Below are 26,864 nucleotides of genomic sequence, written 5' to 3'. Positions count from 1 at the left end.
AGATGTTCCATGACACAGTTTGCACCTTTTTCTAAAGGCTATTTTAAAAGATCACCTTTCCCTGAAAGTTAAAAATACAATGAAAATAAACTTTAATTTCAAAAGAAATTACATGACCAGCAGTAAATGCACAGTGAACCACAACTGCCTGCTCTTACTTTAAGGAAGACAAAATGTTTTTTTAAAGTATCCATCAATGTTTGGATTTGCTACTCAGAGAACTTTGTATAATTAAGAGAGACAGCTAGAGAACTTCCTTTTAACCAGTGCTGAAAACTGACTAATTGCAAAACCCTCTGCTTACATCTACATGATGTGAAATGGAACAGTGATTACCATATTAAAATAGAACCTGAGCTCCTCAGCTGCTAATATTGCTGAAAAAGTGCTCAAAATAAAATAAAAACCACTTATCTGCTAAATAATCATGCAGATTTAAGGAAAAATGCTTTTGTGTTCACATAGAGCCAGATGTTCGAAAAGGCACAGTTTATAAATCTCCACACAAGTTGTGAAATGTTGCATACTGAGCTTAGGTAAAGATCTTGATTTGTTAATCACATACTTAGGTAAGGTCCTCTGTTGGCCTTATGTCCTTGATGTATCTATCACTAAGGCCAGCAGTATAATACAAGCTGCTGTGCTTAACTGCACTGCAAGACAGTTATTGTATATTCAGCAGCATCTTCTTCAGTATAACAGCCTTACACATAAGTAGCTACCACGTAGTACGGAAGACTGGGTGTTTCAGCAGCTCCCTTGATGGGGGTCTGTCCTGAGGTTGAAGTTCTAAACACCGAAGAGTCACATCTCTCAAACCAGGAGACAGATGTGAAGGGATTGATGGAGCAGTAGTTGCACTAGCAATCTGAACAAAGGGAAAATACCTTTTTTAGAAGTCAGTAATTCTTAAACTCCCTCTCCTACCCCAAAAACCTTCAACAAGCTAATCTTTTCAGTTGACTAGTTATATTATGAGCTTTTATCCACTTAGCATATTTCCTACTGCAGTTTGAGGATTATATTACTACTTCCATTTTATAAAATGGGTCTTAAGTTCCCTTTATGCTTCTTTCCCCAATAACATATGCTCTATTGCTTTTCACAGTCTGCCTCTCTCCTTGCACTTTTCTCTAAATTTTCCTCTTATAGCAAGATTCTGCAGTAACCATTTGCTAAGCAGGTCATAAGAAAAGCTCTTATGCCACACTTACAGGTATTCTTTAGTCTAATACTTGCCATCACTGTTAACTGGCATAGTGTAAGCAAACATTGAGATATATTAATCTGGGTATGCTCTCTTGCATTGTCCTACTGTATTTCTGCTACCACCCCAAAGGGCAATCTTCCTCAGATAGAAGCAGATCACTCCTAACCAAATTAATTTTGATCTTCTCAAGATCAAATTAAGTAGATAGCCTATAGAGGGTGGAAGCAGAGACAGATAGCCTGGGAGGAATACAGAGAAGCTGTACGAGTGACCAGGGATCAAGTGAGGAAGGCTAAAGCCCTGAAGGAATTGAATTTGGCAAGGGATATAAAAAGCAATAAGAAAAGCTTCTATAGGTATGTAGGGGACAAAAGGAAGTCCAAGGAGAATGTAGGCCCCCTCCGGAAGGATACTGGTGCTCTGGTTACCCGGGACATAGAGAAGGCTGAGTTACTCAATGACTTTTTTGCCTCAGTCTTCACTGATAAAGCCTCTTGTCTTACCACCCAAGCTGTGGAAAGAACTAGCAGGGACTGTGAGGATGAACCACCGCCCACTGTACTTGAAGAGCAGGTTCGGGAACATCTGAGGAACTTGAAGGTGCACAAGTCCATGGGACCTGATGAGATCCATCCGCGGGTCCTGAAGGAACTGGCAGATGAAGTTGCCAAGCCACTGGCCATTGTATTTGAGAAGTCATGGCGGTCTGGCGAGGTCCCCGATGACTGGAAGAGAGGGAACATAACCCCCATTTTTAAAAAGGGGAACAAGGAAGACCCGGGCAACTACAGGCCGTTCAGCCTCACCTCTGTGCCTGGCAAGGTCATGGAGCAGATTCTACTGGGAACCATGCTAAGGCACATGGAGAGCAAGGAGGTGGTGGGTGACAGCCAGCATGGCTTCACCAAAGGCAGATCATGCCTGACCAACTTGGTGGCTTTTTATGATGGGGTGACAGCATCGGTGGACAAGGGTCGACCAACGGATATCATCTACCTGGACTTGCGCAAAGCTTTTGACACTGTCCCACACGACATTCTTCTCTCTAAACTAGAGAGGCATGGGTTTGATGGATGGACCACTCGGTGGATAAGGAGTTGGCTCAATGGCCGCACTCAGAGAGTGGTGGTCAACGGCTCGATGTCCAAGTGGAGACCGGTCACGAGTGGCATCCCTCAGGGGTCCGTGTTGGGCCCGGCCCTCTTCAACATCTTTGTCGGTGACGTGGACAGTGGCATGGAGTGCACCCTCAGCAAGTTCGCTGATGACACCAAGCTGTGTGGTGCCGTCGACACGCTGGAAGGGAGGGATGCCATCCAGAGGGACCTCGACAGGCTGGAGAGGTGGGCCCGTGCCAACCTCATGAAGTTCAACCAGGCCAAATGCAAGGTCCTACATCTGGGTCGTGGCAATCCCAGGCACAAATACAGACTGGGCGGAGAATGGATCGAGAGCAGCCCTGAGGAGAAGGACTTGGGAGTACTGGTGGACGAGAAGCTCAATATGAGCCGGCAATGTGCTCTTGCGGCCCAGAAGGCCAACCGCATGCTGGGCTGCATCAAGAGGAGCGTGGCCAGCAGGTCGAGGGAGGTGATTCTCCCCCTCTACTCTGCCCTCGTGAGACCTCACCTGGAATACTGCGTCCAGTTCTGGAGCCCCCAACATAAGAAGGACATGGACCAGTTGGAGAGGGTCCAGAGGAGGGCCACGAAGATGATAAGAGGGCTGGAGCACCTTTCCTATGAGGACAGGCTGAAAGAGTTGGGGCTGTTCAGCCTGGAGAAGAGGAGGCTCCGGGGTGACCTTATAGCGGTCTTCCAGTACCTCAAGAGGGCCTACAAGAAAGATGGGGAGAGGCTGTTCAGGAGGGCCTGTTGTGATAGGACAAGGGGTAATGGTTTTAAAATAGAGGGAGGTAGATTCAGATTGGATATTAGGAAAAAATTTTTACCATGAGAGTTGTAGAACACTGGAACAGGTTGCCCAGAGAGGTGGTGGATGCTCCATCCCTGGAGACATTCAAGGCCAGGTTGGACGAGGCCCTGAGCAACCTGATCTAGTTGGAGATATCCCTGTTCCTTGCAGGGGGGTTGGACTAGATGACCTTTGAAGGTCCCTTCCAGCCCTAACCATTCTATGATTCTATGATTCTAAGTAAGATTGAGAAAACTAGAGTGGCACCACCAGATTCACACAGACACAGAACACCGAGACAGTTACATCTCTTATGATAAGTGATTTGTACTTAATGAGAAAATTTGAAAACCACTGTGCTAGTTATGTTTTGTGGAAACTTTATCCACTCATGCTAGTGAAGATGCTAATCACTTTCTTCACTTGTGGCAGTATTTTCTTCATTCATGCCTACAGTTCAACTAGATTTTTAGAATTAAATATACCTAATTGATTTTACTAAGAAACATTTACATCCAAATAGATGATCTAGAAAAGGGAGGGATAATATTCATATATAGCATGGCATAATGGTAAAAACATCTTTCAGCAAAATCTGAACATGGAACATCAGGTTTTTACCAAAGGACATTCCCCACTATGAAATATGAATACACACATAAATGTTTTATGGTAGAAAAGCTTCTTTTGCTCCCATATTTTACAGGATTGTAAAGAAAGAGTTCAAATACCAATCTTCTGTCTAGAGTCACGATCAGCTCTATTCACAAATTATTTTTTTTAGCCTGTTACATTATATATTTATATCTTAGAACAGAACTTTTTCTGCATATTATTGTGTTGGTAGCCTTTTTTTTTTAACAAGCGAGTATGATTATTATGTTGGTATCAATATTGATTTTGTACTAACACCTCCAATATAAAGAAGAGTCATTGCAACAAACCCTACTACTTGTATACTTTTCTAAAATTCACATTGCTGTATACGAAATTAGTCAGTGTCTTTTGCAGCATACTTGTAGCAACAAAGTACCTCACCTTAAATATCAGAGCAAGATGATTGGAGTGTTTCTCTGCATTCCAGGGAGGTTTAGCACAAGCCATTTCTATAACAACACAGCCAACGCTCCACACATCACAGCTCCTACCATACTGCTGACCTCTCAGAACCTGGACAGATCAAAGCTCAGATTATCCACTTCAAAGTCTCTTAACTCTAAGTAATTTAGATTAAGAAAAAAAAAAATCACCAATCAAGTGCATTCTGATTAACATTTCAGGTTGAGAGTGATCAGTGATGTAAATGCCATAAGATTCATACAGCTGTAGAGAGCCAGTAAATAAAATGCCTGATCAAGGGGAAAGCAAAGTATCTTGCAATAGTTAGCTTTTGACCAAATGGTCATTTGAGCTTTAATAACAATACTTATTATGCATCTTGTAACAAACTACTTAAAACAACTTTGACAGCAAGAAAGAAATGTCACTATCACCATGTTGGAATCATTCCTATTTTTTAGAACAAGTACATTTAAAACACATTTGAAGCATTCACAGCAATTTTCTGTTATTTGGCTGTATGAATTAGCTTAAAGAGTACAAAAAAACCTTTTTGAAGTAACTTCCAAAATTGGTTTCTTACCTCTGGTGCCATAAATGCAATAGTTCCCAACAACTGTCCCTGAAACTCCCCAGCACCAGTTCCTTTTGATGCCAACCTGGCTGCAGCTCCAAAATCAGCAATTCTTAATCTATGACCTGTGCTGTCAATTAGCAAATTGGCACCTGTCAACAGCATAATAAAAATACCGCTAGTTGGCTTTTTATTAAAGGCAAAAGGATGAACACTCTTCCTCCTTCTGTTTTGAAGCTATAAATAGGTTGATGGTCCCCATCCACAATATCAAGGAGATCTAAAAATCAAGGACAAAGTCTAATAATGTCACTTTTCTGTTATGCCTGAATGATACTGCATACAGCTTGAGGCTGTCCAAGAGATTTAGAGAAGCAATCAAACTTTCAAAGTAGGGCAAACACAGGATTGTTCAATTGTTCAGTCTCCAATACCTGGAGATAGAATAATGAAAGAAAATGGTGACCTAAAATCCTGGAGGTTTACATTGCTTGCAACTCCCTGTGAAATTTAAACTTATTTCATCCTTAAGCAACTTTGAGTTGTCTTGAAGAGAATTACAGAGCAATTGAAAATTTTCCTATTTTAAGGAGAAATATTTAAAAGCAAATATTTGCCATCACTGTGTTGCTACTTATCTGGATCTCTCTCCAGTTTACAGACAGCTACAAGTGACATTACAGGGAGAAGTTTAGTAAGACTGGTATTTCCAATAAAGTCCACATTTTGTTCATCAAACAGTACAACTGTGATTATGTTCAATTAGAATGAAGGAAGAAGACCCATCATAATATTCCTATACGTTAGAAACCCCTCTTTATTTTGGCTTATTCAAAGATTTTACTATCATTTCAGGGTATTTACATTAATTTAACTAACAATCTTTAAAGCTATATGGCAACTTCATATTTTATTTGAACAAATTCCAAAAATGAATTTTTTTAAACCATTGGCACAGGTAGCAAGTATCCCCAAGCATACTATGAATGTTCTGATTAATTTCTGTAATTAAAGGTTCTTAAGTATGATCAGATAAACCCAATAGAAATAACACTCCTGAGATGGTATCCAAGAGAAGCAATAGGTCTCAATCTAAAATAGGTGCTGCTTTCTGAATATTCCTTTTTAAAAGGCATTCTAAATAATTCTCACCTTTAACATCTCTATGGATTATCTGATTCTCATGGAGGTAAGAAAGGCCATGTAACAGTTGATCTGTGTAATTAATAATAACAGATTCTTTGAAGGCTCCATATTTACTTAATAAATGAGCAACCGAACCCCCTAGAAGATAAAAAAAATACAATTTATCAACACTTATATTTCATATTAGTAGAATGCAGCACTGCCTCCTAAAATTGGAACTTAGTATTGATATTCCTAATTTATAACTAGATCCCCTACCCTCACCATTAAAAGTTCCATAGGCAAAAAGTAATATGCTTAGTTACTCAATTACTTTTTACCTGGAACTGTACACATTACAAAGACATAAGTCTTTATGCTTCCTAATATTTTCATCTGTCCTTAAAATAATGTACAAATCCCTTAGTGTACAAAGTACTGTTGCTGATAAAAAACTACATATATTTATATCTACATTTTGCACTAAGGTTTTCAAGTAGTAGAACACTAGCTTTCTTTGGGGCAATAGATATGTGCAGCCTCCACTAAGTGTTCCCTTTTGAGGATCTTAAATTAAGTATACAAGCAAGGAAAAGCAGTATCTTTCTCCATTTTCCAAAAGTGGTATCTAGGTCCTCAGGATTTTGGATTTCCATTGTGCCTCTCAAAGTATTCTAATATAATTTGGGCTTGAATGAGGTAAAGACAAATCCTGACATTTCATTATATAAACAATACTATTTCAGAAAAATTATACTTAAGAGTTAAACACCCTTAAGTTTCGAGAAGATATTTTCTGTACTATTGCTTGTAATAACACATACTTGGGCTTTGCTTGTTAGCACTTTGGTATTGCTAAGTGGTTTCTGCCGAAGAACGTAAGTTAAGGTGCAATGTTGGTTTTTTTTTATAAGAAACAAGGATGTATAAAACACCAAATCTAGTCTTGGTAACTGGACCACAACAACATATAATCCCATTCATAAAATTAATAAAGCTCCTTCTTAAAAAAGGATATAAACTCTCTTGTATCTGCTCTGTACAATAATGAAGACATTTCACTATTTATTACTAAAATTACCACTTCATATATTTAAGATTGGAACATGTTTTTCCCAAAGCATCCTGCTTACTCCCTATTATTAGAAAGTTACTTCTCAAATGCCTTTGCATGTCACCTCACACAAATTTTATGAAAATGCATGGGACAAAAATCAAGTGACAGGTATTCCAAACTTCCTAGCAAAGTTATTTTTAATAATAATTTAAAATTACACAGGTACACTGAAAATGCAATAGTTTGATATATTTCCAACTGAAATGTCTGTGTCTTAGTTTCTAACTTGTGATGAGTTGACCTTGGCTGGATGCCAGGTGCCCACTGAGCTGCTCTATCACTCTCCTCTCCTTAGCTGGACAAGGGAGAGAAAAATATGACAAAAGGCTAATGGGTCGATATAAGGGCAGGGAGATCACTCACCAATTACCATCATGGGCAAAACAGACTTGACTCGGGGAAATGATTTTATTACCAATCAAATCAGAGTAGGATAATGAGAAATAAAAACAAATCTTAAAACACCTTCCCCCCACACCCCTCCCCCTTCTTCCCAGGCTCATCTTCACTCCCAGCTTCTCTACCTCCTTCCCCCGAGCAGCACAGGGGGACAGGGAATGGGGGTTGCGGTCAGTTCACCACATGTTGTTTCTGCCACTCCTTCCTCCTCACACACTTCCCCTGCTCCAGCATGAGGTCTCACCCACAGGAGACAGTCCTCCACGAACTTCTCCAACATGGGGCCCTCTCACAGGCTGCAGTTCTTCATGAACTGCTCCAGCATGGGTCCTTCCACAGGGTGCAGTTCTTCAGGAACAGATTTGTCCAGCATGAGTCCCCCACGGGGTCACAAGTCCTGTCAGCAAATCTGCTCCAGTGTGGGCTTCTCTCTCCATGGGGTCACAGCCTCCTTCAGGGCAGATCCACCTGCTCTGGCATGGAGTCATCCATGGGATGCAGGTGGATATCTGCTCCACCATTAACCTCCACAGGCTGCAGGGGGACAGCCTGCCTCACCATGGTGTTCACCACAGGCTGCAGGGGAATCTCTGCTCTGGCACCTGGAGCACCTCCTCCCCCTCCTTCTTCACTGACCTTGGTGTCTGCAGAGTTGTTTCTCTCATATTCTCACTCCTGTCTTCTGACTGCTGTTGTGCAGTAGTTTTTCCCCCTTCTTAAATATGTTATCACAGAGGTGCTACCACCATCACTGATTGGCTCAGCCTTGGCCAGCAGCAGGTCCATCTTGGAGCTCTATTGGACATAGGGGAATCTTCTAGCAGCTCCTCACAGAAGCCATCTCTGCAGCTCCCTCCCACTACCAAAACCTTGCCACGCAAACCCAATACATAACTCATTTAAATTCAGAAATTGAGGTAGCATTAGTAGAATTTTTGTTCAGGGCTTCCAATTACTTTAATTGTATGACAGATTAGGTATGGAAAATTCCAATTCAAAAAAGGATTCCAGTAAGAATATTGCTTAAACTGTTCTGTAAGTAAACCTTTATACTAGTTACCAACAGCAATAAAAATATAAGTTTGCAAACTGAAGTGATGCATGGAATATTTTGCAGTATGAAACCACATAGTTCAAGACTCAATTGATACTTTCATTTTCTTTGGCATGCAGTTATTTACCTGCCATCCATTCAATAAAGAGGTTATAGTTACTCTTCTCACATGTAGCACCTAACATCCGAATAATGTTAGGATGGTTCAGATGACTCATCATCCTTATTTCTTCTCTCAGTGCTTCAACTACCTCTTCTTGCTCAGATGATGTGTTCCTGACATACGTCACCTGTTTTGAAATACGGTATTCAGATTTACCTTACATGATTACCAGTCCTGTAACCATCTCCCTTCAGTACAGTGACAAGAATGGATGGTTTTCTATCCCTTTTTACCATCTGAAAATAGCAAGTATTCTTTTATCTCAAGTCCCTTCAGCTGAGACCATATATCTCCACGTCAGACAATCACAGAAAATTAAGAGTGATCTTCTGGAGAAACACCAACAAAAATCTCTCCAAGTGTGGCATGGGGAAACTTCCCTTTTCACTCTCCTCTGCTTACACTAGGAATTTTTAATTTTTTTATTGTTTTTCAGATGTTGATGAAAAGGAAGAAAGATAAGGCCTGAAACAGGATTCTGACAGTGATGTTATTTCTAAGACTTTTTACCAGTTTAACCTTACTACCTGTTTCATAACTAAACCTCTTATCCCAGAAAGTCGATGGGCATAACCAAAAAAGTCGATTGAAAGTCCAGCAATGGAACTGGAGCCAACCTCAGCTCTGATCCATACTAAATCTGAAATAATAGTATGCTGCAGAGAATTTCCTCTGGGACTCAGAATCATCATCATCTCTCCAGGAGGAACCTCAAGGATCACATGGACAGTCCTACTCTTTCACAAGCAAGAGAGTTTCAAAAGAGAAATACCCGATGACAGATATTCTTTCCCTGATTAAATGTTTTGAAACTGCTCAATTCCATAGATAATAAGTTCATTCTAGAATTAATAAGAAAATGTTAGGACTAAGATTTCCTCTATGTTGGTATTACTAATTCAGACCTAGGGCACCTTAAGTGTGGAAGATTTACTCACGTCTAGAACCTGCCAAAATCTCAAGCAAAGCATGTGTATTTGGGCCTGTTTTTTTGTATTTAATAATTTAAATATTAAAAATATTTGCCTCAAAGTTGGCTGTTGGATCGGAGGAAACAAGCGTTAAACTACATTTCCTCTGCTTAAACTGTTTTAGGAAAAAAAATTTTGACAAGGGGAAATTACTTTTAATAGCTATCCTTCAAATAGAGTATCAATTTTGAATCAAGAAACCTCGACTCTGTTCCTATCTCTGTCACTGATTTGTGAACTTGCTAAAATCAAAAATGCATTTGAAGAACTATGAAAGAAAAGGGGCATATTAAAAAAGTATATTTTTTCCTTTTAAAGAAAAGTGAAAGAAACTGAAAACATTATGTTAATTCCATGTACATAAAGACTTTGTATTATGTATCATGTGAGTACACACAACGAAGAAGAGGAAGTAGGGAACATAAGAAGTCTGTGAGAGCAGAGAGCTTTTATATTTAATATGTCAAAGAAATATTGAAGAACAAGCACAATATATTCAAGAAAGTGAAGTATTTACCTGTTTTACAGCCATTAACGTCCCTGTTCCTACATCTTGAGCTTGGTAACAGGAAGAGAAAGCTCCAAGACCAATTTGCTGACCTTTAAGCCATTCTGCATCTTCTCTGTAATGGTGTTTTGCTTTGGTATGTCCAGGCAGGGTTTCTAGCGTCTGCAAATTAAATTCCAAATCAATCTCATGTTTACTAACATGCATCTAAAATGTAGACATTCTGGAAGGTTATGAAATATCCAAGTTTATATGTCTCTCCTCTCTCTTACAGTTATTTGTATTTCATGTTATACGTTTCGGTCAAGACCAGAACACCAGTGTATTCCTTAATCCACATATTCCTACTGTATGTAAGAACAGTCTCCTCTATGTTACTACCTGAAGGTGAAAGGCAAGATATAAGGACACAAATAGGAGCAAGACTTTTCTATTCCTGATCTCATGTCTAGTCAAGGTTTTAGTCAGCACCTATAGTAAACACAAACAAAATAATGTTTTCTACTTAGTTTATTCCTGTCATTTTATGCTTTACATGTTACCTCATGCAAAGGATCACAAACCCCAACATTTCATTCCTCTTTCCAGTAACTCTACCAAGTCTGTTACCTTTCCTAGGCATGCAGCCTCACAAGCTTCTAGCATCTGTCTTACTCTCAAGTCAATACACTCAACCATTTTGTGAACTTTTATAAAATACTCCTTTCTTTCTCCATTCTTATTTCTTATGCTTTTGTGTATTTGCAAACATATTTTTTTCTGATTTCTGAACTATCTCACATCATCTCTCTCAAGATGTGCTGACAGCAAGATCTCTTCCTACTCTATCTGCCTTTTCTTTCAGAAACTAATTTGGTTTTGCACAATTGCCTTCAAAGTAAATCAGCATTAAGACCCATTACAGTTCTACTCCTGCTTAAAAACTTTGTTCTCATTTCCCGTTTCCTCGCTTTTACACTTTCATCTTTGTCATTTTAAAGGTTGATATATGACATGATGTCTCACTTCCAAATACTGTCTCTAAACTTGTTAATAACCATAGAAGGATTCTGTTAGCGCCCTCAACTGGTAGACCATTTATACTCCAACTTCTAGGAGAGGGTATTGAGTCCCTTTGTGTTTTATATAACTTCAGAAATACAACAGCACTGCTTTATAAATTCAGTGAACCTCAATTGAGACTTATGCTAAATTACCATATGTATACTTACATCCTGCTGAATGATTATGATATCTTCACCATTTTTGACCTGTAGTTGAGGAATTATTGGCAGGGCATCTTGAGATGCTGACATTGCCATAGCAATAGCTAAAGCTTCCTCTTCTTCAGCTTCCATCTTTTCCTTGCATTTTTGATTATAATTTACATCATCTTTGTAAGTATCATCATTTTCTGCCCGCTCAGGAGAAAGAACTGCAACTTCAGACTTGAATGTAACCATGCCATCACTTGTTGGCATGGAGGCCTTGAGCAGGTCCTCAATACTGGAAATGAGCTCTGCATTAACATCCAATTGACATTTCTCATCTACTGGCGTGAACACTGTCTCTTTACTTGATATAACCATGCTGCTACTACTATTGCCATCACACTGCAAAATATCATTCAGGTTAAGCGTCATACTGTTTTTTGAGGTTTCTCCCTGCTTGTTCACATCACTTGGGGTAAGTTGTGATGGCTTTGGCCTGTGTACGTGACTGGATGGCAATGGCCTGGCTTGGGTAAAAAAATGAGAAAGTTTCTCTGGTTCTTTATTTTCAGAACAGTTTCTCTGAAAACAGAGAGGAAGTTTCCACTGTGTTTGAGGAGAAGGTGAGGGGATTTTGCAGGGAACAAATCCCTGAGGTTTGAGTTTAGAGACATCTGTTAGAGTGCTAGCTAGTACAGATGAGTTTGAAGGAGACAGAAGCATTGAGAATAGTGACTGAGAATGACTGGATGAGGGAGAAGAGTTCAAACACTGACTGGGGGTTTTTCCTTTTGTTTGAATGGCTGTCTTTGGTTGCTCAGTGGTTACTGATGAAACAGGAAGTCTCACAGCAAGGCCAGCCAACGTCTCAGAAGTGTCCTCTGGATTGGCAGTCAGTTTTTTATCACTTAAACTTTTCTCATTTTTCCTTGATAACTGGATAGTATTGTTAGGAGCATTACTTTCTGTAGCTTCTGGAGAGTTATCTGGTACAGGTAGCTGCAAAAAGCCTTCATGTCGACATTCCCTAGAGTGCATTTCTTCCATGCCTAGCTGGATGGCATCTGCAATTTCCATTTCATCTGCTATTGCCATCAGATGTCGAAGCATCCTTGTGTAATGAGTTGAGCTTGTCATACTCAACATTTCTAACAGCTTTACAAAAACACGAGGCACTCTTGCCACCATTCTTGCTGCACTCAAAAATACTCTCCGCGATAGTTTTCCAACCATTGAGTGGGAATTGTCAATTGATTGCAAGGCAAAATTTAAGAGGGAGAGAAGTTTCTTATACCTGAAAGTTAAAAAAAAAAAGAATTAAATCAACCAATTTTTGAAGAAACCACCAACACCAAATTCAACTACAAAGAGTAATAGTCACATAGTGTAAGTAAGTACCTGTCTACAACAGTATCAGTCTGTAAAACACCTCCACAGATAACATGGGGATAAAATTCACCAGGAAATTCCAACAGAAGTCTGTCTATTAGACAAAGTCGCCCCAGTAGCGCTTGCCAGTTGCTAGACTCAGTTTGGGTTCCAAGAATGCAGTTTAAGACATAATCAACACCACCAATACCAATAGATCCTATAAAAAAAGTTGATAAAATAAGGATTAGATCTGTTCACAATCTAAATTCTTATCTAAATAAAGATCAGAACAATATCATACAGAAATACACAATGTGCACTCAAATTAACACCACTCCCTCCCCCGAACTGCTGAGAGCAACACTGTTCTCTTTGCCATGCTGGCAAATACAGGATAAATCCTATATTAAATTTAAAACACTTCAGTATATTTGCTTGTAATTATAATTCAATTATATATGAAGAGCGATTATTACCAGATTTAAGTATTTCTCTCCCAACTGCCAGCTCTCCTGCTTGGCCTTTACACATCTCCAATAGTGTTGAGACTGAAAGTTGACTTGTTCGACTATAAGAAATTAAAACAAAAAACCCAAACAACTTTTAGCAGATGCTTTCAAGAAAAAAACATTTTAATCATTACATTTTAACATTACATTACATCAATCCTGCCTGACTAATTTGGTGACCTTCTATGATGAGGTTACAGCATTGATGGATAAGGCAAGAGCAACTGACATTGTCTACCTGGACTTGCCCAAAGTTTTTGATACTGTCCCACACGACATCTTTGTCTCTAAATTGGAGAGACATGGATTTGACGGATGGACCACTCAGTGGATAAGGAATTGGCTGGATGGTCGCACTCAAAGAGTTGCAGTCAATGGTTCAATGTCCAAGTGGAGGCCAGTGACGAGTGGTGTTCCTCAGGGGTCAGTACTGGGACCAGTGCTGTTTAACATCTTTGTTGGTGACATTGTCAGTGGGATCGAGTGCACCCTCAGCAAGTTTGCAGATGACACCAAGTTGTGTGGTGTTGTGGACACGCTGGAGGGAAGGGATGCCATCCAGAGGGACCTTGACAGGCTGGAGAGGTGGGCCTGTGAGAACCTCATGAAGTTCAACAAGGCCAAGTGCAAGGTCCTGCACGTGGGTCGGGGCAATCCCAAGCACAAGTACAGGCTGGGCGGAGAATGGATTGAGAGCAGCCCTGAGGAAAAGGACTTGGGAGTGCTGGTGGATGAGAAGCTCAACATGAGCCGGCAATGTGCACTGGCAGCTCAGAAAGCCAACCGTATCCTGGGCTGTATCAAAAGGAGTGTGGCCAGCAGGTCGAGGGAAGTGATTCTGCCCCTCTACTCTGCTCTCGTGAGACCCCACCTGGAATACTGTGTTCAGCTCTGGAGTCCCCAACACAAGAAGGACATGGAGCTGTTGGAGCGAGTCCAGAGGAGGGCCACGAAGATGATCCGAGGGCTGGAGCACCTGTCCTATGAAGACAAGCTGAGAGAGTTGGGGCTGTTCAGCCTGCAGAAGAGAAGGCTCCGGGGTGATCTTATTGCAGTCTTCCAGTACCTAAAGGGGGCCTACAGGAAAGCTGGAGAGGGACTTTTTACAAGGACGTGTAGTGATAGGACAAGGGGCAATGGCTTTAAACTGAAAGAGGGCAGATTTAGATTAGATATAAGGAAGAAATTTTTCACTCAGAGGGAGGTGAGGCACTGGAACAGGTTTCCCAGAGAAGTTGTGGCTGCCCCATCCCTGGAAGTGTTCAAGGCCAGGTTGGATGAGGCTTTGAGCAACCTGGTGTAGTGGAGGGTGTCCCTGCCCATGGCAGGGGGGTTGGAACTAGATGATCTTTGAGGTCTCTTCCAACCCTAACCATTCTATGATTCTGTTTTAATAATCGTTAGCTTGGAATTGTGATTGCAGTTTCAGAAGCAATGCTGCTTAGTAACTAAACTGCAAGAGACAAAAACCTTACAAAAAAAAAAAAAAAATCTATCTGGTGGACTTCTGCATCTAGTTTACAGTACAGCTGAAGAAATGGTTGGTCTGACAGAGCAGACAGGGTAGCTTGGGAGAGGAAGACAAGGCCTACTCAAGTCAGAACTGCCAAATGAATTCACTCAGAATAGCCATCTCCTAAACATTACACTATGAAGTAAAAAGTAGCAGTGTTATGTTAACACTTCATGACATAGATGTACAACAGCTTTTGTTAAAGTAGGAAATATACATATACATTAAAGATACAAAATTTGATGATTGGTACTTGCTGACTGCTTAAAGGGGAATCACGAGAATTAGACTAAAGCAGTATCAACTGAGATGGAGGGGATGGCTGATGACTGCACTCAACATATTTTCCTTTATTTTAAGGGGAAAAAGGCCTTATGCAAGCAAAGCATCATTTAAGATCTGTAAGTGCTGGAAAAATATAATCAGGTGCCTTCAAAACCTACATCTTTCAAGATAGAAATTGGTTGGTAGCAACTAGAGTTTAACAAAAACATTTATACATATGATCCACACATTTTATTTCATCACCATCTATAAATGGTCTCCTAGTTCCATATAAAATAGCAACAAACAAAACTTCAAGACATTTCAGTAAGAAGCCAAAATGGATTTAAAGTTCATGAGACACCATACCTGTTGGTATCTGCACATTTAACTAATATTGTCTCTACAACTGGCTTGAGAAGTCGCTGTAGTTTAGTCCTCTCTGCTAAAGCATGACAAGGAGTATATACCAGCATGGCTCTTAAGGTTTTCTAAGAGAAAGAAAAAAACAATACATATGAAATCAAATTAGCTACACAAATTTATTTTATTTTTTTAAGAGTTGTAAGTAGTTCTATATAAATTGCATTCAAAATATCAGTAAAATGTTCAAAGGATAAACAGCTTACTATATATTCACTGTTAGAATTAGTCATGTATTCTTTGAGACTGGAAAGAATCTGGTCATATAAGTACTGTTAATACTTAGCACTGTAGCAAGCATTTCCTTATATTTGACCAGTGGAGTCATGCCTCTTGCTGAGGATTTTGTTCAAATTACTTTCAGATGATGGTTAAATGTCAAGTCATCAGTGGTGCTCAACACCAATTATTAGGATTCCTGACTTCATATATCTTCTTCCTTTCAAAAATGAAGTCACTTGGAAATTACTAGAATACGATGAGTAAACAGCTACTTACTAAAGCAGCAATATACACTTTGTAGACAGGGTCAGCACAGATCACAGACAGCACACTGCAGCAGGATTCTACCACCACATCTCCTGAGATACTGGTCTGAGATGACCCACTAACTGCTCCCAAAGCTCCAGCACTTGTGTTGTTTCCATTGCTACTTCCAGAATTTCCAGTGCTTTCACTATTAGCCAGTAATAGAGCACCACTAACATCATGGGAAAGACGTCTAAGTGCCATCTCTCGCATATTCCAGTTTCGAGAAAACAAGCAGCCAACTAACTCTGTTCCGAATACCTGCCAAGGAAAAAGCGATGTTACAGGAGTCAAATTGAATAATACTGCAACTAAAGTACTTAAGAAGAACAATCAAAAAGAGCAAAGAAATGTTTCTGGTGAAAGATCACCTTAAGAAGCCTGACAGCAAAAACGTGCCAGAAGGTTGTGTCATAAAAAAAGATTCTCTGATAGAAATGAAACATCATAAATTATGTCATTAGTTCTCCAAAAACTCTAAGAGAAGTGGGAGAATGACTGTATGGATGGTTTCATTCACTCTGAATTGTAATTATTCAGTATGTAATTTGTTTCTAGACATTGATATAAACAACCCTGAAAGCAAGTGTGGAAAAATAACCAAGATGAGGGGAATGGAAGAACACTGTTCCCCAAAGTTCAGCTCACAAGCTGTAATATTAAAGCAGCTTTGAGGCAAGACATAGTTGCTGCTCCCAGGAACAGAACGCGGTTGGCATGGACAAGGCCTGCCCTGTCCGAACAGAATGCACAGTATCCTTGAAATGGGGAGCAGAGTGGTACGAAGGCACCACAGCTCGTCCCTGTTACCAGGGATAGAGAATGGCTGGCAAAGGTAACTGCACAGCTGTCAAGGAAGACGAATCGCAACTGTTGCCTCAACAATGGTGGTGAATGGAGTTAGGACGCCAAGACCCAGCATTTACCTAGGCAGTTTGGTCATGTTAATGTTTAACAAGTTGCAAAACCTTGTCCTTTAGGTGAACTTTGCTCATTATAATATCATTATAATACCAAAACACACCTCCATCCCAAAAGCTACCTGCCTCCGGGCTGCGACCACCCCTCACTGAGCAGGCGCCCTGAATTTCTTCTAGTCTGCACCTTTAAATCGAAGTGAGGAAAATTTACACCAATCCTGACAAAGATATGCATGACTAGAGTCACTCAAGCTCCACCTGAAAGTATAAAAATGGCTTAAGAGAATGGGGTGTTGGGGGAAGACCTCCATTGGAACATCTGGGACCAGTCAACAGGCTGGACCTCTCTTCTGCCCCCCCTTAGGGACACCTATTGGGTAAGAGCTCTGTGTTATGCACACTTAGTTGCTAACATCTTGCTAGCTATTTAGAATGATCACTGATAAGTTTTGTTTTCGCAGTCAGTCCCTATCACCGGCTATCTTCGAATCTGTATCCTCTCACGAGCATATGTAATAAAATTTGCCATCTATAAATATAAGTTTCTGGAAACTTCAACAATTGATACAGGAGATATAAGGGATTTGGTCCGGTGTGCTGCCCATGAGGGTCCCTGAACAGGTTAGACGATCACCCTCTGACTTAGCGGACTATCCAGAGGGATTTGTCCCAGTGATGCTGTCAGCGTAAGCCTGACAGACCAGTCAAATTGTAAAGGGTTCGAGGTAACACCCCTTCTCCTTAAACGGGGTGTAGCAGGCGGGTCGGGTACAAGGGTCTCATCTTTCTTGGGAAACTGGTAGACTGGTCAAATTGAAAAGGGCTCCAGGTAGTCCCCCTCTTTGTCCTCTATCGACCTAACATCATGTCGTAACGTGACACCAAGGTCCAGTTATACCAGACAAAAGTTACAGCAGACACATAGGCAATAGAAGTTCTCCCACTCTTCTTTTAAGTATGTGATCCCTGCTCAGTTGAACCCATCTCTAGACTCTAGAGGTTATTTAGGTCATTCGGCTTCTGCAATCCAACTTGGGTAACAGTAAGTGCCAACTTTGTATTTATGTGACACTTGCACAACCAAAACTAGAATTAAAAATACTACATTTTATTACATGGACCTTTAATATGAGGCCTGAGATGAAGTCCAAAACTGAAAACCCCAGTGAAAATAAGACTGAAAAACCTTTTCTTCTGATGCAAGTTAAATATAATTATTTCCAATAATAATAAACCATAAAGCTGATGGGATTCAGAATAAATTTTTGAATTGTTGATTTGAAAAATTGAGTAAAACAGTTAAAAAAAAATATCAGTTTTTACATTTGAAGCTTTTTTTACAAAGTAAAATTACCTGAATCCATGGCTCAGCTAAATCTTTATAGGCAGAAGGGATCTGCTGGGCCCCATAATGAGTAAGGTTAAAATTGCTATCTTGGGTTCTTTGTGATCCAACTGTAGATTGCTGCTGAATTTGTTGATGAACCATAGGGAGAACAGAAGAATCCACAGGGCTTGGCAATTCATGACTAAAGATTAACCACAAATAACTTGAATTAACAAATGAAATATTTACCAAAGTAAATGCTTTAGCTTTTTAGGAACATCAACTAAGGATCCAGAAACAGACAGTTTGTTATATGTAGACTGTATCCTTACCTATAGAAATCATGAGATCTCCATTTAGATCTACAAAGAGGACATATAAGTGGCTCTCTGTTTCTTCTGCATTCTTCTGCCCCTGGAATACAGTAACAGGATAATGCATATTTCATAGATTCATAGATTCATAGATTTCTAGGTTGGAAAAGACCTTAGAGATCATGGAGTCCAACCGTCCCTAATCCCCATTAAACCATATCCCTAAGTAGATCATCCACCCTTTTCTTAAACACATCCAGGGATGGGGACTCAACCACCTCCCTGGGCAGCCTATTCCAGTGGCTGACAACCCTTCAGTTTTACAGTGCATAAAACCAGAAGATGGCATTATTATTTTTAAGTTTTACTGAAGAATGTTGGTTTCAGGATAAACACTTCTGAACTGAGCCATGTGCAGAAGCCTGATAAATATGTGCATTTAAACATTTTTGCATGCAGAAACATCTCAGCTTAGCACTACATTAAATATATAACATATAACACTATATTACAAGATATTAATTGAAATGCAGTTCTTTTTGTGTCTCAAACATAAGCAATACTTTTCCAAAAGTATTAAATCATGGGAGATGGAATTTTATTTGTTAAAGCAAACTATTTATATACTTTATTTAATGTAGTATATAAAAACATACTCCATAATTCACTACATAATCCTAGTAGATTGCTTTCACGCATTCTAATGACAAGTCACAGAGGGGTGAAAGTCTGTTCCTAACCTTGCTCTAATTGGACAGGATCTTCTCACTCAGGTAAGAGGCTCAAATCTCTAGCTCTGCAGTTAACTTCTTTCTCAAAGCATTCACAAATCAAGTTGTAATTTCATATCTGATAAATAAGGCATATCAATAGTACCTGAATGACACCAAACTCTCAGTGAGGTGCAGTCATCACTTAAGAGTAGGTTTCTGTTTAACTTTTAAACCAAACAAAAAACCCTACAACACACACAAAGTTATAATACTTTTCATATTTAGAGTCACCAGAACTTAACGAGACGAAGATGACAACGTACATATTGACATGCAGTGGTGGTGTAATTTGTTCCTGCAGCCATCTTCACACACAGTTAGGCTCTCTTCATCCAGCATGCCTAACAAACAAATGGGGCACATCTGTTCTTCTTCATCCTTCATACTATAAAAATAAATATTTGTGATTGTAAAAATGGCATATCAGAACAGGCTTTAACAGTGAAAAAGATTAACTTCCAGTTTGGAATGGTCACTTCCAAATAACTATATGCTATTCATGAATCATTCTCCTAAACTTTGGTCTGAATAAGTGAGCAAACAAATTTTTAGAAGCACTGAGTACAGACAACACTTTGTTGAAATGAAAGGAAACGTCACAAAACATATGACATCTTTTCAAACTAGGTCAGATACCAAGTAGAGATTGAAAAAGCCCAGCCTTGGGCACTTAATCCCCTCCCTCCAAGGCTTCTTTGAACAAGTCAATATTTGCTTTTTCACTTATTCTTTGGTTTTGAAAAACTAAGACATTTTTAGATTTTGAAAGCTACATACATTTTTTTCCACGCTCCTTTCAAAGTATTGAATCACAAGATAGTCTTTAGCCCATCATAGAAAACTGTAAATACTATTTGATGAACACATGTAAAACTCAAAAATTAACAGAAGATAACAGCCACTCAAGAATTTTCTGTCACTGAGAAATAGACATAATAGATACACATGAACACTAATATAGCTACATATCACATGCAGATTTAAAAAAACCCACCATTTTCCCTGTTTTATATGTTGCTTCCATTTTATTTACCCCCACCTTAATTTTTAAATGGATATAACCAGAGATTTGTTGCAAATTAAGTTTGGTAAACTGAATTCTTTTAACTGCATTCTTTTGTCTGAATAGTCTTGCTTAGCTCTGTTAAGAATTGTTAGAATTTAATAGCCTTGTTTAGCATTAGTAGCTAAATTTGCTGAAGCCTTAAGCCGAAAGTTGAAAACTTTCACCTAGGAAAGTGGAACTTATCTTGAACCGTTGCCTAGTTACATGAAGGGAGGCCCTGAGACCAGTGCAAGCTGGAAGATAAGGGGGCCACGACTGTCAGCAGAAGCTGCAACTCATCCAGATAAGAAACAGCTAACAGCTCGCCTGGAGACAGAGAAAGAATCCAATAAGGAACAAAGACCCCAGACCAAAAATTACCATTGGACCAAGAGGCGCATGCAAGGCGCATGAACAGCGCATGAAGAACGGGTGCATGAACTGTAAGGGTATAAATGCCCAGGGATTTCTTTGTTCAGGGTCCCTCTCTGGAGGCACCCAGCTCGAGCTGCTCCTATCGCTGTACCACTCAATTACATTATTTATTTTTTTAACCTGGAATCTGATGTCTGAGACCCTGCTGCGGGAAACCTAGGACAATGAATTTCTTTAACAGATTTCGCCAGAAAAATTATTCTAAACTTAAACAGCATGTAATGAAAAACACAGATTTAATCTTCTATAATATTGTTTAAATGTGCAAAACTCTTACTATTCATAGTAAAAATTTAAGTTATAGTTGGTGTGTGTCTAAAAGTTTGCAGGAACTCTGTATTTGTTCAGTGACAGTATATTTTAAAAATAAAAATAATTTGTAGATACATTGTTTCTATACATATATATTCACTTCTATTTTCCTGCAAATGGTTGACACTAATTTTCTTTGTCCTTGAAAAATCCACAAAAATAAGCTTACAGTGAAAAATTCAGTTCCACAGCATGTATAGAAACACAGGTATTAATTTAAAACTTATTTTTGAAGAATTAGTAGTAAACAAAAAATAACTGCAAGTCACAGTAATTATCAGAATTGAGTAAACTTTTATCTCGAATGAATCTGATACTCAGTGTTCTCCAATACTTATATCATGCAATATTAGACTCACACAGAATGACAGCTTATCTCATTGAGCCAGTAATTCTGGGAACTAATCGTCAGGTGTACTGGCAAACAATTGAAAGAATCTTTCATCCTGTCAAAAACAAGAACTAATGTAGCAAAGTTCACAGTCCAATGAAGCCATTCCTATGAAAAAATAAAAATAATCATAGAATCATAGAATCATAGAATGGTTAGGGTTGGAAGGGACCTCAAAGATCATCCAGTTCCAACCCCCCTGCCATGGGCAGGGAAATCCTCCACTACACCAGGTTGCCCAAAGCCTCATCCAACCTGGCCTTGAACACCTCCAGGGACGGGGCATCCACAGCTTCTCTGGGCAACCTGTTCCAGTACCTCACCACCTTCAATGTAAAGAATTTCTTTCTTATATCTAACCTAAATCTGCCCTCTTTCAGTTTAAATCCATTGCCCCTTGTCTTATCACTACACGCCCTTGTAAAAAGTCCCTCTCCAGCTTTCCTGTAGGCCCCCTTTAGGTATTGGAAAGCTGCTATAAGATCACCCCGGAGCCTTCTCTTCTCCAGGCTGAACAGCCCCAACTCTCTCAGCCTGTCTTCATAGGACAGGTGCTCCAGCCCTCGGATCATCTTTGTGGCCCTCCTCTGGACTCATTCCAGTAGCTCCATGTCGGGGGAGTTCCTGGCTACTACAATAGAAAGCACCTGTGCCTTGTTAGGACAGGTGCTGTGAGTCACGTTGGTCAACCGGAAACCACGTGACTCATGGAGGTTTAAAGGTGGGGCACTCCCAGGAGGGAGTAGGGCAGCTCCCTCCTGGAGACTGGAGTGATAGGAGCCCCTGGAGAGCAGCGTCTTGAAGCTCTCTGTTAGAAACCTTTGGTTGTGACAAGGACCTTTGGAGGGTGTTAGAGCCTTCTGATATACGAGGAAGATCACAATGACCTTCTGGGTTGTGATTCCCCGAAGATTGAGGCATCAGTAGTCCGCAACAATTGGTGACCCCGATGTGATTCGTCGGAACAGGAACCACTGGGACTACAGACCGAAGCTTGAGAGCGGCAGGAGCTGCGGACTGACCAAGACACCTGGAACAAGGTGAGCTGCTGAGAGTGAACATGGGTCAGAATCTTGTAAAGGAAAGCCAGACCTTCACCTTTCTCAAATCTGCAGGAATGGCTGCGGGGCTCAGTATAAGTAATGAGGATTTATATTACCTACTCAACTGGGCAGTGGGACATGAAGATCTAGTCAACCTCACCTCTACCTTTAACCTAGAACTTTGGAAAAGGTTGGGGGATAAGTTACTCTATGAAGCTGTGGTTAATCAAAAGGGCCGGACCGACCTGCTGCGTACATGGGAGGCCCTAGATAATATAATCCAAAAGGGGTCAGCAGAAGAGGAGGAAGAGGAATTAGCAGATTATGTATCTGCAAGTGAAGGGTATGAAGGGAGCAACGAACTATCTGAAGGAAGACTAACCCCAGACAGCGTGGACAGCGAGTTAGACGTATCCTCACTGTTCACAGAGGTCAATAAAGTTGCAGGGACTATGCAGGGACTCTACCCCACCCTGCAGGAAATAGTGGAGCGTCCCCCACCCTTTGCCCCAGCAACCCCCCCTTCCTCCTCAGGATGCGTTATGCCTACGGCTCTGCCATTCGAGCAATTGGCCCCACCCTTGGCAACTTCATATCCCGCGGTATCTGGTTATCCGGCCCAGGTACATTTGGCGCAGCCAGCACTAGTGCGCCAGGCTGTAACAATGCTCCAAGGAGTATCTCAGCAGTTGGCAGCTGTAGTGGAGATACTGCATCAGGCTATGACCCCCCCTGTAGCAAAAGAAATTTCAGGAGAAACCTCCAAGACAAGTGCTAAGGAATTACCACCGGTTTCTCCACCAAGGGAAAAATCACTAGAATCTATCTGTTTATTAAATCCAAACCCCTTGGGAACCCCTACAGCAATAGTTCAACGCTGTGACCCGGTCTGTTTTTGGAACGAAATAAAAATGAAAGCAATAGAGACTGGGGATTGGGACTTGGCTCAAGTCTTGGGGCTGCCAGTCAATAACGAAAAATTATCCATGATGGAAATAGGGGAAAGGCCAAATGTATTCCCTGTGGAATTGACCCTCCCGGGTTCTAATCAGCCCAATCAATACCTGGGCTGGTCATGGAAAGTCGTACGAGACATACAAAAAGCGGTAGCACAGTATGGGCCAAACTCCCCAGCAGTAACACAATTATTACGATTACTAAACTTGGAAATATTGGTGCCGTATGACTTTCAACATTTGGCTCAGATTATGTTCCAGCCGGTACAACGCTCCATTTTTATGAGCACATGGAGGCAGTTGGCTGACCGTCAGGCACTACAAAATATACAGTTACCCCAAGGTGACCCATGTTATGCCGTAGGTGCAGATGTCCTGATGGGAACGGGTCAGGTATTTAGTAATCCGGCGGTACAGGCCCAATGGCATCCCCAAATTCTTGGGCAGATCAAACAAATAGGAATGCAGGCCCTCATGCGGACCATAGAAATGGCGAAACCCCAAGCGAGGTATTCTACAATTAAACAAGGAATCAAGGAGCCTTTCTTACAATTTGTAGAAAGATTGCAAGGGGCTATAGAAAAACAAGTTTATGACGGCAATCTACGGGCCCTGCTGACAAAACAACTTGCAAGGGATAACGCCAACGCTGACTGCCGAAGAGCTATTGAAATACTCCCAGGGGACCCCTCCCTAGAGGAGATGGTCATTGCATGTGCTAAGGTCGGGTCCGTGGAACATGAAATGACCGTGCTAGCAACCACCTTGATGGCCTCAGATAATAAACTGAAGTGTTATAAGTGCGGGAGAATAGGTCATCTCGCAAAAAACTGCAAATCCAATGGCCGGCCGAGGAGCAGCAGAAAGAGAAAGTATGCACAGATGTCTTATACTCCAGGCAAGCCCTTTGCGGGAACATTGCAACAACCGCAAACTAATCCGGAAAAGACCCCTGAAGGAATGTTGCGGCAGCCGCAGATTAAGCAGCCAGAACAACCAGGGTGGATGTATCCAACCTCATCAGAACAGTGGATATATCCACCACCGACATGGTATGACAGGAAAACATAAGAACGACTCCCCCACGGTTTTGTTCCAAGGCATCTGACAAATGGCGATGAAAAATGGAACTGGAACATTGGAAAGCCCTAAAGGCTACCAGGTGTTTGTTTCTTTTTTTCAAAAAAAGAAAGGGGGAATTGTTGGGGGAGTTCCTGGCTACTACAATAGAAAGCACCTGTGCCTTGTTAGGACAGGTGCTGTGAGTCACGTTGGTCAACCGGAAACCATGTGACTCATGGAGGTTTAAAGGTGGGGCACTCCCAGGAGGGAGTGGGGCAGTTCCCTCCTGGAGACTGGAGTGATAGGAGCCCCTGGAGAGCAGCGTCTTGAAGCTCTCTGTTAGAAACCTTTGGTTGTGACAAGGACCTTTGGAGGGTGTTAGAGCCTTCTGATATACGAGGAAGATCACAACGACCTTCTGGGTTGTGATCCCCGAAGATTGAGGCATCAGTAGTCCGCAACAGCTCCATGTCCTTCTTGTGTTGGGGACTCCAGAGCTGAACACAGTATTCCAGGTGGGGTCTCACGAGAGCAGAGTAGAGGGGCAGAATCACTTCCCTCGACTTGCTGGTCATGCTCCTTTTGATACAGCCCAGGATACGGTTGGCTTTCTGAGCTGCCAGTGCACATTGCCGGCTCATGTTGAGCTTCTCATCCACCAGCACCCCCAAGTCCTTCTCCTCAGGGCTGCTCTCAATCCATTCTCCGCCCAGCCTGTACTTGTGCATGGGATTGCCCCGACCCACATGCAGGACCTTGCACTTGGCCTTGTTGAACTTCATGAGGTTCTCACAGGCCCACCTCTCCAGCCTGTCAATGTTCCTCTGGATGGCATCCCTTCCCTCCAGCGTGTCCACAACACCACACAGCTTGGTGTCATCTGCAAACTTGCTGAGGGTGCACTCAATCCCACTGTCCATGTCTCCAACAAAGATCTTCCTACACAAGGTATATAATTAAAGGAACTGGTTTGCCAAATAAACCAACCAGTTAAATACATAATATACTCTTGAACTACTTATGTAATTTATTTACAATGACAAAATTTAACAATTTGGAAAAATAATTAAAAAACTGTGGGAAATTAAGGTCACAATCTGTATATCAGAATTATAAACCTGCCTGAATATATTCATCTAACTATATGCTTATTATCGTAAAGTAACATATCAAGGTACTTCTTAAGTTTCACTTTACACAAAAGAAAGCCTCAGTTTTGGTTGCCTTCTATGATTTGATGTCTCTATAAGATGTCTAGTTCACTCAGTCCACTAACTAATGCATGCACAAATCACTTGTTAAAAACGTTAATCAATATCTTTTTGAAATAAAAAGAACAAGCAAAAGCACTCAAGTGAAAGTCAGAAAAAAAAAAATCTATCAAAGAATTAAATGTAACTTAAAATTGATAAATAAGGCATGTTTTAATATGGTATAAGCGATAAAAATCATAATAGTTTAATAACTCCCTTAAAATAATTTAACTACTCATTTTGCATTAAGTGTTTTTTTAAAATATATGCTTTCTTAAATATATATAGACCTATACAAAACATATTTATTATATATGTTTACAGAAACATAGCACATTTGCCCAGAAATTTTTCAGTATATTGTCACAGGCACAAGCATTTCTCCAAAGTAGTACAAAGTTATTAGGACAAGAGGAAAAAAAAATGAGATCCTGTTTCTTCATTTGTCAACATTTGCACAAGTGCTATATTTGAACAAATGCACACAAATAAACAGGTTTCAAAAGTTAATATATGCTTCAGTCTTGCAGATGATCCCTTACTTTGCAAGAATTTGTTTTCCAAATTCATAGAGTCAAAAAAAAATTCTTTTCACAACTCTACTTAACATTTTTCAAACAGAAGGTATAAAGCAAATATGCCCACTTGGTATGACTGTGACTAACGTATGCTTGACTTCACTGCTTGCAAATATAGAGACTTAATGTGGCTTGAAATAAAAGCAGCTTTGAACACAAAGAATGTAGGTGATTCTAAACCTCAAAAATTAGAAAAAAACTACAGAATAAAGCTTTTAATTCCTTTAGAAAAATACTAACCTGTTTTCTGAACTAGATGTAGAAGTACTAGATGATGACAATGTATGAGAATTTGACATGTGTGAGACAAATTTCTGGATGGTGTTATGAGATGGAGCTTTGATCCTTGAGCTACGTCTGCTGTGATATTTCTGGAACAAACTCTCAACCTAACATAAGAAAAAAATAGCAACGGTCACATTTATTCTATGAATAGCTTGTACTTAAAGATAATATTACTGAGGCTTAACTACTGCTAAGAAAGATCTATTCACCTTCACAACAATGCATTAGCAGTAGCAGCAGCAGAAATGTCAGAAATCTTACTAATAAATAAATCACAA

At 40.4% G+C, this 26,864-nt stretch overlaps 1 protein-coding gene across 1 annotated transcript in view; it reads right to left on the bottom strand.

The window, feature by feature from the left end:
* Positions 1-718: 718 nt before the first annotated feature.
* The window catches only part of LOC147526289 (mitogen-activated protein kinase kinase kinase 1-like), a 174,986-nt gene continuing 148,840 nt past the window's right edge, over positions 719-26,864 (bottom strand). The window contains exons 6-20 of the mRNA XM_086630222.1: positions 26,542-26,690; positions 19,490-19,611; positions 18,472-18,553; positions 18,167-18,341; positions 15,863-16,153; positions 15,311-15,432; positions 13,132-13,223; positions 12,683-12,872; positions 11,306-12,578; positions 10,104-10,256; positions 8,580-8,742; positions 5,910-6,041; positions 4,767-4,909; positions 4,163-4,294; positions 719-868 (exon numbers count right to left, since the gene is read on the bottom strand). Coding sequence (XP_086486348.1) covers positions 719-868; positions 4,163-4,294; positions 4,767-4,909; positions 5,910-6,041; positions 8,580-8,742; positions 10,104-10,256; positions 11,306-12,578; positions 12,683-12,872; positions 13,132-13,223; positions 15,311-15,432; positions 15,863-16,153; positions 18,167-18,341; positions 18,472-18,553; positions 19,490-19,611; positions 26,542-26,690 — 3,369 coding nt within the window. The remainder of the gene's footprint in view (positions 869-4,162; positions 4,295-4,766; positions 4,910-5,909; positions 6,042-8,579; positions 8,743-10,103; positions 10,257-11,305; positions 12,579-12,682; positions 12,873-13,131; positions 13,224-15,310; positions 15,433-15,862; positions 16,154-18,166; positions 18,342-18,471; positions 18,554-19,489; positions 19,612-26,541; positions 26,691-26,864) is intronic.

Source organism: Tauraco erythrolophus, chromosome W (assembly GCF_009769465.1).
Source record: "Tauraco erythrolophus isolate bTauEry1 chromosome W, bTauEry1.pri, whole genome shotgun sequence".
Lineage (NCBI taxonomy): Eukaryota > Metazoa > Chordata > Aves > Musophagiformes > Musophagidae > Tauraco > Tauraco erythrolophus.
The sequence above is the reverse complement of the archived record's forward strand: the minus strand, read 5'-3'. Positions and strand labels throughout refer to the sequence as shown.